Source organism: Scleropages formosus, chromosome 6 (genome assembly GCF_900964775.1).
Source record: "Scleropages formosus chromosome 6, fSclFor1.1, whole genome shotgun sequence".
Taxonomy (NCBI): domain Eukaryota; kingdom Metazoa; phylum Chordata; class Actinopteri; order Osteoglossiformes; family Osteoglossidae; genus Scleropages; species Scleropages formosus.
The window spans coordinates 25395074-25410911 of NC_041811.1; the positions used below are offsets into that span (position 1 = coordinate 25395074).

At 39.3% G+C, this 15838-nt stretch overlaps 1 protein-coding gene across 1 annotated transcript; it reads right to left on the reverse strand.

Annotated features, from left to right (window-relative positions):
• Window positions 1–244: 244 nt before the first annotated feature.
• nop14 (NOP14 nucleolar protein homolog (yeast)) lies at window positions 245–15517 on the reverse strand. Its single transcript, XM_018755876.2, has 19 exons — window positions 15389–15517; window positions 14164–14357; window positions 13910–14044; window positions 13670–13811; window positions 13084–13229; window positions 12762–12896; window positions 12430–12552; window positions 11457–11588; window positions 11018–11336; window positions 9625–9755; window positions 9443–9528; window positions 7285–7420; window positions 7016–7117; window positions 5877–6030; window positions 4799–4958; window positions 3498–3645; window positions 1360–1478; window positions 952–1107; window positions 245–686 (listed from the first exon to the last, which is right to left on the reverse strand). Exons 2-19 carry the CDS (start codon window positions 14344–14346, stop codon window positions 593–595), a joined length of 2601 nt encoding a protein of 866 aa, XP_018611392.2. The 5' UTR covers window positions 14347–14357; window positions 15389–15517; the 3' UTR covers window positions 245–592.
• Between the last annotated feature and the right edge of the window lie 321 nt (window positions 15518–15838).

The following is a 15838-nucleotide window of genomic DNA, read 5'->3' on the forward strand; positions in this document are numbered from 1 at the left end:
GATGCCTGTGCATCACAAAATCAATTTTTCATCTTTTCCAATGAAACTTGTGTCCAGTAGCGCTGCCCCTCCCATGAGTAATTACATTTAGCTTGTAATTGCTTTTCTTTCTTTAGTGTTGATGCATTGTTATAACTGGCAGGCCAAAAAAAATTAAACCATGCAAAAAACAGAAGAGCCATTTTTGTTTATAAAAGAATGTTTATAAGTTACATACACTTAGACATCAAAATGTATTTGCTCGTTGTTCAAAATCTGAAAACATGACTCCCTTTGTTGTGTAAAATTGTACTAGTCTACAAACACGGTTTTAAAGTTTTCTATGTGAGTATAACAAAATACCTGGCAAGAGCTGACTGAACTTGTGCTCCTTTATACGTTCTTCTAAACAATGCTGAAAATTAAACTCAGTCACCGAAATATTACACTGAATGTTTTTCTCAATGACTGAAGTTAACAGAGTTCATAATTTAGCACAAGTGGCTGAACATCCAGAGTGAGAACAGTAAGACAGATCCACACTGACTGGCCCTGCTGTACCCTTTGGGGTGGAATGGACACAGCAGCAACCTTTATAATGACTTCATTGACTTCACTTTTTCCTTCTTTTCAGGGCTTTCCACTCTCCCTCCTGGGTTGCCAGACTGCCAAAAAGTTCCTTCACCTTCCTCTTCCTCTCTGCATCCCTGTAACAGACAAGACAACCTTGACATCACTGTCATCACAGCAAATTTTGATAAATGCTTCAGACAAAAAAAGGACCTAAAACATAAGACAAATCCAAACAATTCAGTAAAATGAGAGCAAGTCAGGCATTCCTATGGAGGAAAAAGCCATCCAAAAAGAGGGTTAAACCACCACTGACCATTACCACCCATGACTACTAGACAGAGAAATCATTTTCATCAAGACACTTGCACTGAAGAATGATAGAACTGTAGGTATTCTCACCTCTCCATAACCTCGGTGAGCTTCTCTGTGGCCAAGAACTTTGTGTCCTTGCGAATCTCTCGCAAAGCGCCCTTAAACTCCCTCTTGTACTTGTGCTTCAGCCTCTCCCTCTCCCGCTCCTGCTTAGAGCTGCCTCGCTTCTTCCCGTAGTCCAGTCTGAAGTAACACGCAGACACCACAGAGGAGGAAAAATCACTGATGAGCCACACATTCTAATTACATCATCTAGTAATACATGATTTATCACCTTTTTAGTATTATTAGAAATTTTATCATTAATGTAGTGTTATGTTTGGCAACCAAAGAGACAGTGATCCACGCCAATGAAACCTGTACACAAGTTTAAAAGCACAAAAACCAAAGCTAAAATAATGCTACGTGTGTATAGTGTGAACGATCCGTACTTACACTTCAACAATTTTGGGTGTGAACAATTTTAAAGGTATGGGTTTCCTCTTGGAAAATACCAGTGGAGGCTGAAGGACTGAAGGCACTGACACAGCTTCCAGCACTTCTCTGTGGAGGTCCTTTGGGCAGAATAAAACATTGTTGCATTTCAGTGATATCAGTGGCCACTGGGGGTAAAGGGGTCGTGGCTGCTCATTACACAAAATGACCCCCTACTATGGGACAAGCATCTCACTTCTATGTGTTAACTGTTTAATGAAGGTCCTCCATCAATCCTATAGAGGCCGCTCGATTATATCATGGCAAATTTCTTTGGACTGCTGGTCCTTGTAGAGGTCACACACTAGATGCTAGTGGCAGGTGACATTTATCTGAAGGCATGAGAGGGGGAAGAAGGAGAAGAGAGAGAGAGAGGAGAGGAGAAAAAAAAAAAAAAAAAAAAACCACTTGGTACACCCAAGTGAATAGTAGAATCATGATGCTGAAAGGCCTGGCCTTTATACGCCTCATGTCTACAGAATAACCATGGCCACACCCCAAATGACTGTTTCAGAATGTTTTTGTCTCTACTGCATATCTGTCAAAATAACTGCAGGGGCTGTATGGATATGTGCTCCACTGTTTCTGAATTACAGTTATTTTATATATTGGAAAATAAATGAAAACATACACCTATTACAGCAGCAGTAATCATTTCTAGGGCAGATTTAAAAGGTGGCTGCTTTTACTTATTTTTTTTTTTAACCCTTTCTTAACTCTTCTGGTGTTTCTTTGGCTCTTTCCTGCATTACATTTACATTTCTTAATTTAGTTGACCCTTTGTTAAGCATTGCTCCACTTGATGATTCACACTGTTCCACTGATGTATGGATGAGTGACCCATTGTAAGTAGTATCTAGCAGTGTAAGTCATCTTGGTGAATAAGGTGTGTGGGCTGATAACACTACATACAGTTCACTGGAAGTTGCTTTGGAAAAAAGCATCTGCTAAATAAATAAATAAATAATGTAAATGTAATTGCTATGCATATTAACCATGCAGATGACAACATTCTCTGAAGTACTTACACATTGTATATGAACTTAAAATACAAATAAAACAGCTACAAAAATAAAGAACAGAAAAGGTACAAACAGTCATTCGACAATATATCTTCATATATTTGGCCATCTAATGTTTAATTATGTTTTAGGTAAACCTTTGCTTTCAGCAGGGTGAGGATAAGTCCTTCAAGAGCAGACAGGGACTTTGAGGACACAAAACTTTTAGCTGAGGACAATATTCATCCGAGTCATCACCCAGGACTGAAAGGAATCCATGACAAAATTAACTTCTTTCAAATTAAAGGTTTATAAACTCTTCCTACAGATATTAAAAATAACATTTCAAAAATTTTTCTACACATTGGTTAGTTTCCTTTATCACAACCAGACTCAGGATTATAAAAGCTTGCAAACCTCAATGTCAAGTTTTAAGTGATATTTCCATACTTACAAGTGAAAAGCCACATGCTTCAAATTGAGTATGTGTGAATTAAACATATAATTTTCTACCGAGAAATAATGAAAAAGCACACGAGAGACCAATTTCTGCAACACAAATAATATTTTAAAAGCCATCATGGTTAAGGACAGTAATCTTGGCTCTTTTCCATTTGAAAAACCAGCTGAACTGTTAAAGGACAATAATGAAGAGGCCTGGAATTACAGGGTGATTATGCTACTCAACAAAAGCGGCCCAAACAGGGCAAGTAGAGCAACGTCAGACACTGAAGAACCTGTTCCCCTGTAGGAGGAGGACTCAGCAGGTGAAAATGTCTTAGGCTTGAAAGGTATCAAGAGTGAGTTTAGGATTTATGGACCAAAAAAAATAAAAAAAAATAATAAAAAAACACATTCATAAAGGACTTGTTCTGTTTTTAAAAAATAGTCTTAACAAAGCACTTTATGTCCCTTTACCCAGAGACGTCTCTCAAGACTCCTCTGGCCCTGGGAGTAGTTAGGATTTTTTTATTTTAAACACAATGATTAGAGAGATAAACAACTAATTTACTTTGAAAAATTAATACAAGTCTATTTAAGTGAAATTAATGCAATTATTTTTTTCCTTCTAAAAAGAAAGTAAGGGTAATCAGTCACCTGTATGAATCTGGGATGGCCTTCTATGGGAAGATGTTTAGCGAGCAGAATTCTAATTGACTGGAAGATATGACTAAAAGAAGGCAGGGATTTATACAGCAAAGTGCACCTCTTGACCAGGTCCAGACAGGTAGTCAGTGATGACAGCCTGAGAAACAGAAAAGAATCCATGAGCGTGACACAATGGCCAACATTAATTACAGACCATCTTTGTTTCTGCATGGTAAATGGACACACTAACCCGAAGACACGCATGAAGCCCTTCAAGTACCTTTACTTTTACAGATGAGTGCCAACACCTTGGCCTGTGTTCCTCATTGGAGAAGACCCCATACACAGCCATTATTGAAAAGCTACTACACATTCTCTCAGGACCTACACATCTGTGGCAATTAACAGTGCCTAAAGACTCTTCACACACACACGCTCCCCAGCATTCATCTTTGTTAGCCTAGGAAAAATCTACACAATTACAAGCATGCTGTGCACTCCCTTGTGAAAACTATAGTTCACTTTCCACCATTGTGCTCATACAGAATGTGACTCATCACAGTGTTTCTAAATTCTAATCTTGGTAAACTACAGTTGCAGGCCAGTTCTCTTTCCAATGACATTCTCTGATAATTATGTTTAATTAAACCACCAAATGAACACTAGACTGCACTGAATGCCTTCAATCACAACTTCTTCATAAAAGACTCATTGCGGATAACTGTGAAGATGTGCCAAATCAAGACATGTATTCCATTAACAGCGCAGTATGGACTATTTTATTCATAGTCCAGCTGGAATAAAACCAATCCTACAAGGAGCCAGAAGTGAAACACCCATGCCTTTTGGATGGGTTTCAGAGCATCCCATCATCAGTAAGAGAATTTTTCAATCTCAGTACAGGATAATTAACACAAACTGTTCTGTTTCAACCCAACATTCCACCCTGGATTCAGAACCGCTAAGTCACACAGTCAAAGTACATTTTCAAAAAGGAAAAAACAAGTACAGATTTTTACCACTGACAAGAATTAATAGTAGGTGGACTACTGTTCAACGGTAGATGCTTCATAATGGGCCATCAGTCTTTTACCCATAACTTTTATGTCTGGAAACCCCTTTGGGGAAGTATTTTAAGGGTCTGACAAGAGCCTGATGGCCCAGCCCAGCAGGGATCTGCCAGTCATAAGCAAAACGCTGTGAACTACAAAACATGAACTTATCTTTTCATTCAAAAAGAAAGACTGTAACAAAAAAACAGTTACATCACAGACTGCCTTCTACCTTCAGGGCCCACTGATGCCCCGTACCTGTAGTGGTCTTTTTCCAGCTCATCCTTCAGCTTCAGGCCCTGGACTCCAGACAGAGGCAGTCTCTTCCTGCTCCATGACTCTGTGTGTGCCATATTTTGGACTACCAGCAGATTACAGTTCTTACCAGACAGCCTGAAGGGAGGAACCAGGCAGTAACCTGAAACATAAGTGGCATGGCACAGCACTTGTAAGGACCAGAGCCTTCAAAGGCAGCAGGGACCCAAACCTGAGCCAGGACTCCACTGCTCAGCATTACAGAATTCCAGTTAAATGAAAGGGGAGTAAGTCCAACTTAGGGAGGTATTAAAATAAAAATGAAAAAATTACTGTTCTGCTCATGTCACAAAATAGCTTCAAAGAATATCTTTTATGTAAGTAGCCAGTCCAAAAATAATGGCTACCCATGTTATTAAACGAGCACTTGCAGATCATAATGCTGAATAATCCTGATAAGCAAGAATATGCAAGAGGAGTTCCTCCAAGGTTTCTGCCTCTGCTGAAACTACATTCTGCACACTGTAGAGTGGCAGCATACTGAAAGCATTTCCCAAGCCCCTGCTACTGCTCCATTTCAGTTTTTACACTCACTGTATACTGGCAGCACTGGGAGCAATGACACTAGCAGCACATGCTGTTGGCTATTAATTGGTTTTCATTATAACTACTGCTGCTCAGAATGAAGTTTTATTATTGAACAACATCAGAATGATTGAAAAGCCAGATATCACCACTATTAAACAACTCAGACACTCATTTTTCCTTATTCCACAGCGGTTTCATAAATGAGGTGTCTGGAAGTTATATCTGTGTGCCATAAAAAGTTCAGTATATGTGAGAAATGCAAACATAGCTTTTGAGTGCCAATAAATAGAGCATTACATTGTTTGTATAATTAAAACATTTTCCTGCACAGCTGACATTTTTATCCAAAGTGACTTATTATTAACCGCACAAATTTCTCTTGAAATTGTAGACTTTATGCCCATAGCCATAACCACAACACTGTCCATTGTCATAATGGCTCAGAACAGTCATGTGGACTGAAAAATTGGATGGAAAACTCATGGTAAAGTACCTATCGATCGCTTGTTCGGAACAGCCAGGTGAAGGATGCCCAGGAGGAAGTTGATGAGCTCGGGCACGAATCGTTGCGAGAGGGTCACATATTCCACGGTCAGGCAGCACAGAGCTAATCCTGAGGTCACTTCCTCCAAGGAACTCACATGAGACTGGGGTAAACAATCAAAAGCCTCCCATCACTATAAATTCAAACGCTTAAACATTATTAGTGTTTAACCTTTGGTTTTTAAGGGGGGGGATTTTTACTTTTGCTTAGATTAGGGGTAATGGACATTCACACCTGCACACTGAAGTGAAGGCATCCTTTTCTTTCAGCTTTCGTCACAAAAGCACAACCATTTCATAAAATATTGCCTGTTTCAGTAACAAAAGAAAGTCAAACATTTCTGACATCTACTTTTCACATTGGCACAACTGAAACTACCATTTCATGAGGATACAGATTCATACTCTGTGGCCCAAAAGAATACCACAGTCTAGAGACTTTTGAACATTTTTGCTTTTGGGTGATTCTGTCATATATTCATAAATCCTAATTATTACTGTTAGTCATGCAATAACATGCCTAAACAACTTCAGGTGGTTTCTTAGTTACAACTTACTAGACTGTTGCCATTGTAGGTGTTATATAAATTTACTATCGTTTCTTTTCAGTTCTCTCTGACAACAGAATATATGGGGGGGGAAAAAATATTGCCAGCCTGTTTTTTTTTTTCTTTTCTTTTCTTTTCTTTTTTTTTTTTAAAGCTTGTTGCGACATCAACCGAGAGTTGTGCAAGTCTTGGAGTTGTGCCAAAACCTCAGACATGGTAAAAACCCGAAAGCTTTAAAAGTAAAATCTGCCCCTCCCTAGCCGAAACCTAATCTAACACCCCCAGATACTCTTTTTTATCCTGAGTTGAAACCCTGGAAGGAATTCAGAGTTGGCGGAGCTCATAGTCACTGTCAGGATGCAAGGCAATTAAATCCCATGGAAACTCAACAAAGCTAAGCAAGCTTTAAGCCTCTGGTAGAAGCCCGAACCAAGCCCTTTCCTGCAGAAGTAAACTGTTTCCACTGCAAAAAGTGATATTTTTCCAGTCACAGGAAACACTTTATGGTGCAATATCTTCAGAACATGGAGCAAACACTGACCTTTGTGAGCAACTGACTGATGTACACCATGGCTGGGGTGGTGACAGGGTGCCGGAAATCCGAAGTGGGAAACAACAGAGCCGTGATCTTCAAGTAAATGAGCTGTAAGACAGGACAAGACAAGACATACAACTTTGATCATCAAGTGGTTTGCCTTCAAAAGAGAGAAGATGGCTGTGACTGGCTTTGATTTTATGACCATATGCAACATTAATCCCCCTTACAGTGTCACAGAACACAGTGGGAGGACCACAAAAAAAGAACCTCACCATATCAAGGCCTGGGAGTGCTGTTCGACCCTTGACCTCTAGAGTTTCTGCCATATCATGGGCACTGTCACTCAGCAAGGTCTGCATGGCTTTACATGCAGCATTTGGGAACAGCTGGCAGAGGGCATATAACTGCCTGAGAAATAGGAAACAGGTGGTAACCAATGGCAATGCAGGAAACCATCTGTTGAAATAGTACTGTACACTACTTTACATAACAAATGCTAATTTTCCCTTTTTTCCCCAAGATCTATTTTACACCTATGTACCAAAGGTAAATCCTGTACTTCTTGCACTTTGTAATATTCCAGATTATGCGCAAAAAAAAAAAAAAAAAAAAAAATCCAAGACATCAAAATTTAGTTATACAGCCAAAAATTATTACAAACTTAATTCAACAACATAAGTCATAATATAACAACAGTGCAAGAGGTAGTTACCTAATCATTGTGAGAAATATATAACTCTGAGCTATGTGTTTGTTATAGGTTACAACAATAATAATATTTATATAGCTGATACTTTTGTCTAAGGCAAAATAAAGTGTTAGATAACACAGCAAACAAATTTTTACTTTTTTTGTTCCTGGGTAGTAAGTGTTATTTCCTTATTGCTTATGCCTAAAAAGTATAGAAAATGCCTATTATTCCCTTCGAACTTTGCTTTTGTGACCAGGAACTGATACTTTGAAATTTACCTATTTAAATGGGAAAATGGGAGAACTTGCACATTTTCATTCACATAAAGTCAGAGAAAACATGTAAATCAAAATTAACATATATTTATACTAAAGATATACAAAAATGACCACAAAAGATTTAGAAGTTAGCAGTTTTTTGAGATTTACGATTATACTGTAAATCACTTTCATGAATCAGCCCCCAAATACAGTCTTCCATCATGTTCTCATTATATGGTCCGTGGTAGTGGCCTTCAAAGTCCACTACATCCTGGTGGAAACGCCTTGCTCCTCCAAATACGCTCCAATGTTCTCCTTGAATTTATCAAGATGAGTATCAAGGATATGGACTTTGAGGGACATTTGCAGACCATTTTGCCTTAGTTCTTCACCAAAGTCTCAATCTGCTCCGTATAGTTTTCAGCCTTTTTGTATAATATTTTTCTATAGCTTCAGTATAAATACATGTTAATTTTGATTCATGTTGTTTTTTTCTGACTTGGTGTGAATGAAAATGTGCAAATTTTTTCTCCCATTGGAAATAGTTACATTTCAAAATATCAATGTCCTGGTCAAAACAGCAAAATCTGAAGGGTATAATAGCCAATTTCTATACTTTTAGGCATAAGCAATTAGAAAATAACATTTACCACAAAGGAACAAAAACTGTCTTATAGTGTAATCAACTTCACAATCATTTACCCATTTATACAGCATGATACTCTTTTTCAATATTAATTCAGGGTAAGTACTTTGATCAATGTAACTACTGCAGGAGTGGGATTTAAACCAGGGACCTTCAGATAATAAACACTGTGCTACCCATCACCCCTCAAATAATTCAAAAATTAAATTTCAGATTAAAAAAAATCTTTTCTGGGTTTAAACCATGTCATCTTGGGTTTAACAACAACTTTCATTGAATTTTTCCCATTAAGAATCCCACTGTGAGTATCTTAAAAACAGGAAAAAACATATTTTAAAGCATCTTAGACAACTTAATATTGCATGGCTTTAATTATCCTGTTTAATTTTTTAGTGCAATCAATGAGGCTGTTTTAGAAATTCAGAAAATACAAAGGATACAACGCCACAGATCATTTCTCTTTAATAAAAGGTAGCAAAACCTTTGGGACAGCTGGTAGCGTAGTGGTTAGAGCCGTTACCTTTGGACCCAAAGGTTGCAGGTTCGATCCTCGCCTCTAGCTGTAGTACCCTTGAGCAAAGTACTTACCCTAAATTGCTCCAGTAAAATAACCCAGCTGTACAAATGGGTAAATAATTGAAGATAGACTAGCATTGTAAGTCACTGTGAGGAAAACAGCATCAGCTAAATGTAAAACACTGCTTCTGTAACTGATATAAGTAATTAACAATGCCTGGTTCAAATGACACCTCAGCCCATGTGTTTTGCAGACAGATACTGGTGTGCTGGCAGAAATCACACTGCAGAGGCACGGAGACAGACGGGATACTCACGGCACCAATTTGTTTACTGTGCTGAGTTCTGGAGGACATCTAGTGGCCAGCTCTCCCACATACTCCAGAAGAAAGTCAAAGAGTTTCTGAAGAATAAAAGACATCAAGCTGATGGCCCAACAAAAGGAAGGACAGCTACAAGGTGTTCAGTCCTTCACAGAAGGAAACTACAGAGGACAAACCTGCAGTTTGAGCTTGTTGCCCATGCCTAGACTAGGGTGGTTACACTTCTGAATCCTATCCACAATTAGGCACTGCTCCTCAGTAGTATGTCCATGGAGAAGGGACTTCAACTCACTGTAGCTCTCGGGTGCTGAAAGAATAACGAAATAAAAAATACTACTTTTTTTTATTTAAATCTATATAACTGAGTGGGCTGCAAAAATGCATGCATTTTTTTCTAGTAAAAAAGTATGTAAATGGAAATTACAGTAGCTCCCCCGTGCATGATATGGAAAAAACAGACTCCGCTTATGAACACAAATGGAATTCGATGGCTATATGAAATGTATTTTGTTAGTTTTACCACTAAGTCACAAAGAACAGGCAAAGATACAGGCAAAAAAATTTTAAAAATGCTCCAAAACCTTTCATCATTTTTTTTCTATTTAAGTTTGAGATACATTAAAATTAAAACTAATATTTTTAAAAAAAGAAAACGAGCTGTAAAAACTGGGGAAGCAAGCTGAACTAAGGCAGTCCCATGTTCTTACTCTGAGTAAATATTTCTAACACTTTGCAGCTCACCATATGAATATGGGTCACATTCATTCTGCTAAAGACAGACATTTTAAAAAGCAAACAAGTGAAGAACACAAAACTGAAAAATGCTTTAACTGGTAAAACCATAAAAAAAAAAAATCTTCAAAAATTTGTAACTAGACCATTTGCATCTTCAGAAGTCTGTTTTGATTTAATGGCATCAGTACAAAAATGTCATTTTAGGAGTACATGACAACTCATCTATTACGCTTACTGAGCTGTGATGTCTGCTGCACTCCGCACCTCTTAACATTTACACAAAGCCAAATACTCTGTCTGAAAATTATTTATATATTTACTTACACACCTGAAAATCATCACCATTTCAAACAAGTAGTAGTTCCACAAATACAAGTGAAAGAACTAAACACGAGTGCTGCCTGAAACAATTTGCCCAAGGCATCCGTATAGCTTTCATTTGTTGGGCGGGAAGGAAGTCACTAAGGGCTTCTGGGTGCTCCCCTACCACACACAGGTATTTATGCCAAAAAAAGACCAAATGTCCAATGTATGATCAGAGCTTATTAGCCAATCAAGTTCAGGACAGAAACAAACGGTCCAATAACGTGCATACAGAAGCACACTCTGCTTATGCCATTCATAAATTCCCTACATAAATAAAGAAAACTTAAAACACTAAAGACACGGTAATGTTCCACCCCAGGTACTAAAACAAGGAGGTACACAGTAGGAGACAGGGGAGTCAGGGATAGGGTGTTCTGGCCTGGGTGCCAGAAAGATAAGGAAGCTACCAGACTAACCCAGACAGAGCTTTTACTACAGAGGAACTTTCCAGAGTTTCCCTGCACCTACCAACAAAGGTGTATGGGAGCTCTGCTCTGGCAGCCTCCTGCAGCGCTAGCTTCTCCTCCTCACTCAAGGAGCTGCAGGGTTTTGTGGGGGCCTCCTCTCCTGCTGGCCCCTCCTCATCTCCTCCCTCTTGCTCGCTGTCCTTATCCGATTCGAGGTCAGAGTGACCAGACTCTCCATCAATGTCCTCCTCCTCTTCCGCCTCCTCCCCACTGTTGTCATCACCATCATCATCCTCTTCTTCTTTGTCATCACCCTCATCATCTCCTTCTGCATCTTCCTCTTCTTTCTCCACCTCATCTTCCAAATTCCACTTTCCATCCTAAGGTAAAAGGCAGGGGGGTATCCACACAGTGATAACGCTTGTTACGGAACATCCTACGTGGCAAGTTTAATATTCAACAAAGGATCATAGGGATATGGATCATGCCCATTGACTCACATGATAGGAAAGCATCCGTTGGTCATCTTTGTTCAGAAGGAAGCCATCATTCAGGTCGTCAGCCGAAAGGTAGGTTTGTTTTGTGGTACTATCCTCCTCAGTATCACCCTGCATTCTGCGCTGTCTATCAGCCTTGCGAACAACAAACATCACTAGATATTAACACATGGAATGCTGAGGCTTTCACATACACTGTCACAGTGACATTACTTTTCACTGTATAATGTAATATAATGCTTAATACACACAAATTTCAGGTTTCTTAATATAAACTACATTGTAAACTGAGCAACAAAAGCCATTTCTCCTAAATTTATAACATTAAATCCTCATGAATATTCCCCAGACTTTTACATGTTTTGCCTAAGTGAATTCTACTTCTCTTTTCACACAGGCTAGGCTATAAAAACATGGGACACACAATACTGTGTGTCTGCTTTGAGGGTCTCAGTATGTATATGCAAAGGGAAACTGATGAGCAGTAATATGTTACATGTCTGTCTGAAATTCGCCCCATGGAGTACACCGCAACTACAAAAAACGTCTCATTGATCTTCAAGTGCTTATACTTTGATTCATTTTAGTGCCACGGAAATAAAAGAGCCAGATTTGTTTAAAACTCTCTCAAGACTTTTATGACTTAGTTTGTTTTATTTTCTTGTGTTTAGTTTTTACATACATTGATGTGGTGATGCTGTTTGATCCCCCCCTCCCCATTCACCAACGTAGAGTATCGATTACATTTACATTTATTCATTTAGCAGATGTTTTCCCCCAAAGCGACCAGCAAATCAGAGTAAACTAAGTGCATTTTACCAACAAAAAGATACACATGCAGACACACAAAGATGCTCTGTATCAATAAAAATGGTCTCTCATACATTTCTCATAATGACAAAGCGCAAATCAAATAGTTCTGCCCACACAATGTGCCTTCCAGATACCAAGCAGAGTGAGGAAACCCTGGCCAAACCTCCAACTTCTGCAGCCTGTCACGCTCCTCCCTGGCCAGCTCCTCCTGTGTCTTCATTCTCTCTGAGGGCTGGGCCTTCATTTCAAATGCCAGCTCCCGAACGGTCATGTCATACTCATCTGGCTGAGGGATGGAATGGATGAAGGAAAACTTGGGAATGTCGTCTTTCACAAAGCACCCACTACGTGCTGGACTGTTGAAGCTTACAATACACAGAGTGGATCCACACATTACTTGATGGGACCCAATTCTAGAGGAATTTCATTAGTTTTGTGTGTTCTACAACCATATAAGCCTTTACTTAAGAGTCTGTGCATCTTCCTGTCTCCTACCTTCGGCTTTTCTTCCAACTCCTTCCTCTCAGCTTTTGGGGTCTTATGAGCCAGAAGGCCCTGGATGGACTTCCAGTCCTGGTCCAATTTCTCTGTCAGCTCCTGGGATTCTTCTTTCTGGGTCTGTCTCTCTCTCTGAAAGGCACATTAACCAACAAAGGTTTCACCTCATCGTAATTACCTTGTTCAATGGGTTCCAACAGAAAAAATGCTTACTGCTGTTACACACTTCACACACAACATTTAATTCTTAACAGGAGTTAATAGTTTTGCTGAGGCAGACAACCTTAGTGAAGATCAAATTTGCATTCTGGTTTCTTACCTTCTCTTGTTTGGACTTCAAAATGAGCTCTTCAATTAGTTCTTGACGGGATTTAGGTTTCTGACTTCCTTCATCCCCACTTTCTCCAGGAGCTTTCTTTCTCAACAAGCCACCTCCGCCACCGAAGTGTGAGGCAGTGAGTTCCGCTTTAAATATTGAGAAGATTCATTATTTTGACCAGAACGTATACATTAAAAAAAAAAGAAATCACACAAAGATGTGTGTTATTTGAAGATTGACCAGAAACACTATAGACTGATAATAATGTACACTAACATTACTGGAGTATAGGGTACCTATAATATCACTGAATCTTTTTTTTCATTAAAAAAAAGTATATGAATATTTAGGTAAGTTTGCTTTCAATTCAACCCTTTTTGCTAACTAATCAGTTAGACCTTACTGGGTTCCCTTTACTTTTGTCCTCTTCATATGCAAAAAAATAAATATTTGAACACTGGGACAGAAAGCCAGTATATCAAATATTCAAAATAATTTAGTGCATGAACCATTATCTTGAGTTTACTCAACTATTATCTTAAGTGTACCATACACAGTTTAACTATTTTCATGGTGTCAGACATACCAGAAAGCAGGCCCCTCTCTTCAGAATCACTATCGCTGTCCACCACATCATTGAGCTTCTCGATGTCTGCCAAGGACTGGCCGAAGTGGGTCAGCTCTTCATCTTCGTTCAGATTGTATATGCTCCTCTTGCCCTGAGTTCGCTGCAAAAAAACCAAGTCCCATCAGAGAGGCTGAACTTCTGAGAGCAGAAGGATCAGTGACAGTTCACAGATTTACATGGATGCACACAATATGATACCTGTCTCTCCAGGGCAAACCTCTTCAGGATCTTGTCTTCTGGATCCATTTGGCTATCATATTCACCAATGCGACGGTCAACGAACTTATTTGACTTGTCTTTCAGTTTGTATTCCTTCAGCAGGGTTTCTTTACGCTGGTAAGAGGGGGGGAATCTAAATTATACAGAGCAAAATACCCAAAAAATAAAGCAGCAAAAATGCATCTAGTTCCATTTCCTACCCATGATGCAATATGAACTTAAAGCAAACATACCTTTTTTATTGCCTTTGATCTTGATACACCTGGAAGTCCAACATCATGTTTGGTCTTTTGTCCGAGAACATCAAACTTCTTCCGATTTATCTTCACTTCAAAGGGGTTGTTCTTGATTTCAGTTGAGGCTTTTACCTTACGAACCCTATCTGCAACACTCTTTTTCTTCTGTGGCTTCCCCATTTTGAGGACCTCTGCAATAGTTTGCAGGTTAGAGAGAGCACAAACGTGGTCTTATTTTTAACAGAGCTGTACACTGCTTTGCAGAACATTCTCTTCTAAATGAATACATGTAAATAAACATTTTTTTTTTTTTTTTTTTTTTTTTAAAATGCTAAAACTCATCAAAAACAAGAGGGGTTCAGATGGTCTGTTTTGGCTCATAAGTGGTTAAGCTTAAATTAAGTTTGTGAAGTAAATGAATGATCTGACCAGATCATCTGCACATGAGGGTAGAAAGTTAAGAACCCAGACTAAACTTTTTCTCAGAACCCTGATCATCTTAACGTGCAACTGGGGAAACAGGTGATCATCATGTTGGTGAGAGCCATCATGGCCTTGTAAACTAAAAAAAAACGCAGATCTTAATCCCACTTGACTTGATGCCGCAGACGCTCGAGCAGCAAGTATTTTCCACGAACTGATGCAGTAAAAACACCATGATGCATTAATCATGTTTAAATCAGAGTAAGCAGCAAACGTTAAGTGGGTTGAAGAGCTGTCAACTAAATAACTTTTTATAATGATCGGATAATGTAATGATCTATTAGAATACAGAAATAAACACTTATTGGCGAGTTACTAACTCCTGAGACAGACTAACGGTTACAATAATGTCACTGCACAGGTCAACGAAAGAACCAAGAAACTGTTTTTGTTCCTTCGTTGATCTGTGCGGTGACATGATCATGATGATGATGGTGATAATAATGATTTTATAACCTGTGTAACTCGCCAAAAAAATGAGTCATCGTCGGCATATATACAATAACAAGAAAGTAAATAAATATATATAAAGACCATGATCATGATCATGTATCTAGTAAGTTTAGTAATAAAATTCATCAGAATTATTAACTGAAGTGAACGTCTTCGCTCGGGACAGAAAAGGAGCCTTGAGAAGCGCGAGCAATGAATATCATGAATAACTAGGTACTGTGTGTGTTACAAATGTGACCAACATCTCGAGCGAGGAAGCCGAAGTGCGGGCTGCTGCCGAACTCACGCGTACGGACAGATGTTCCAGGAACCGTCAGCTTTTTTTTTTCTCGCTGCAGACTCTATATGTGGATAAAGCGTGATTCTCATAAGTCAGACTGAAAAACACGTTTTCTACCAGAAAACAGCCAACAGAGACACGCGAGAGGTAAAAGGTCGGAGTTCAACAAGCAGCGGCACTCGCGAACTCCGCGGCAGGTGACACCAGGGTGTTTGTCGCCCCCTAGAGACGGTCCTCCAGCGCGGTCGCTCCGCTTGTCGGTCCTTCCTCCACTGCTCAGCAGCGTCCTCGCGGGAGTGCTGCAGTGAAGGCGACATTCACACAAGTGTGTGTGTGTGTGTGTGTGTGTGTATATATACTTTCACTGCGGGCGCTTTTTGATGCAACTTCCAGTGCTTAACTCCACTGTAGCGTCCCAACACGTACTGTAGCTACTGGAGACAGGGTTCTGGGAAA

Bases quoted from the DNA above. Each gene is read 5' to 3' on its own strand.
- nop14 (XM_018755876.2), bottom strand. From the start codon at position 14,346: ATGGGGAAGCCACAGAAGAAAAAGAGTGTTGCAGATAGGGTTCGTAAG. The intron at 12,553-12,761 runs GTAGGAGACAGG...TCCATCCCTCAG, and splicing joins AGTTGGAAGAAAAGCCGAAG to CCAGATGAGTATGACATGAC. The intron at 6,031-7,015 runs GTCAGTGTTTGC...TGTTTACCCCAG, and splicing joins TCAGTCAGTTGCTCACAAAG to TCTCATGTGAGTTCCTTGGA.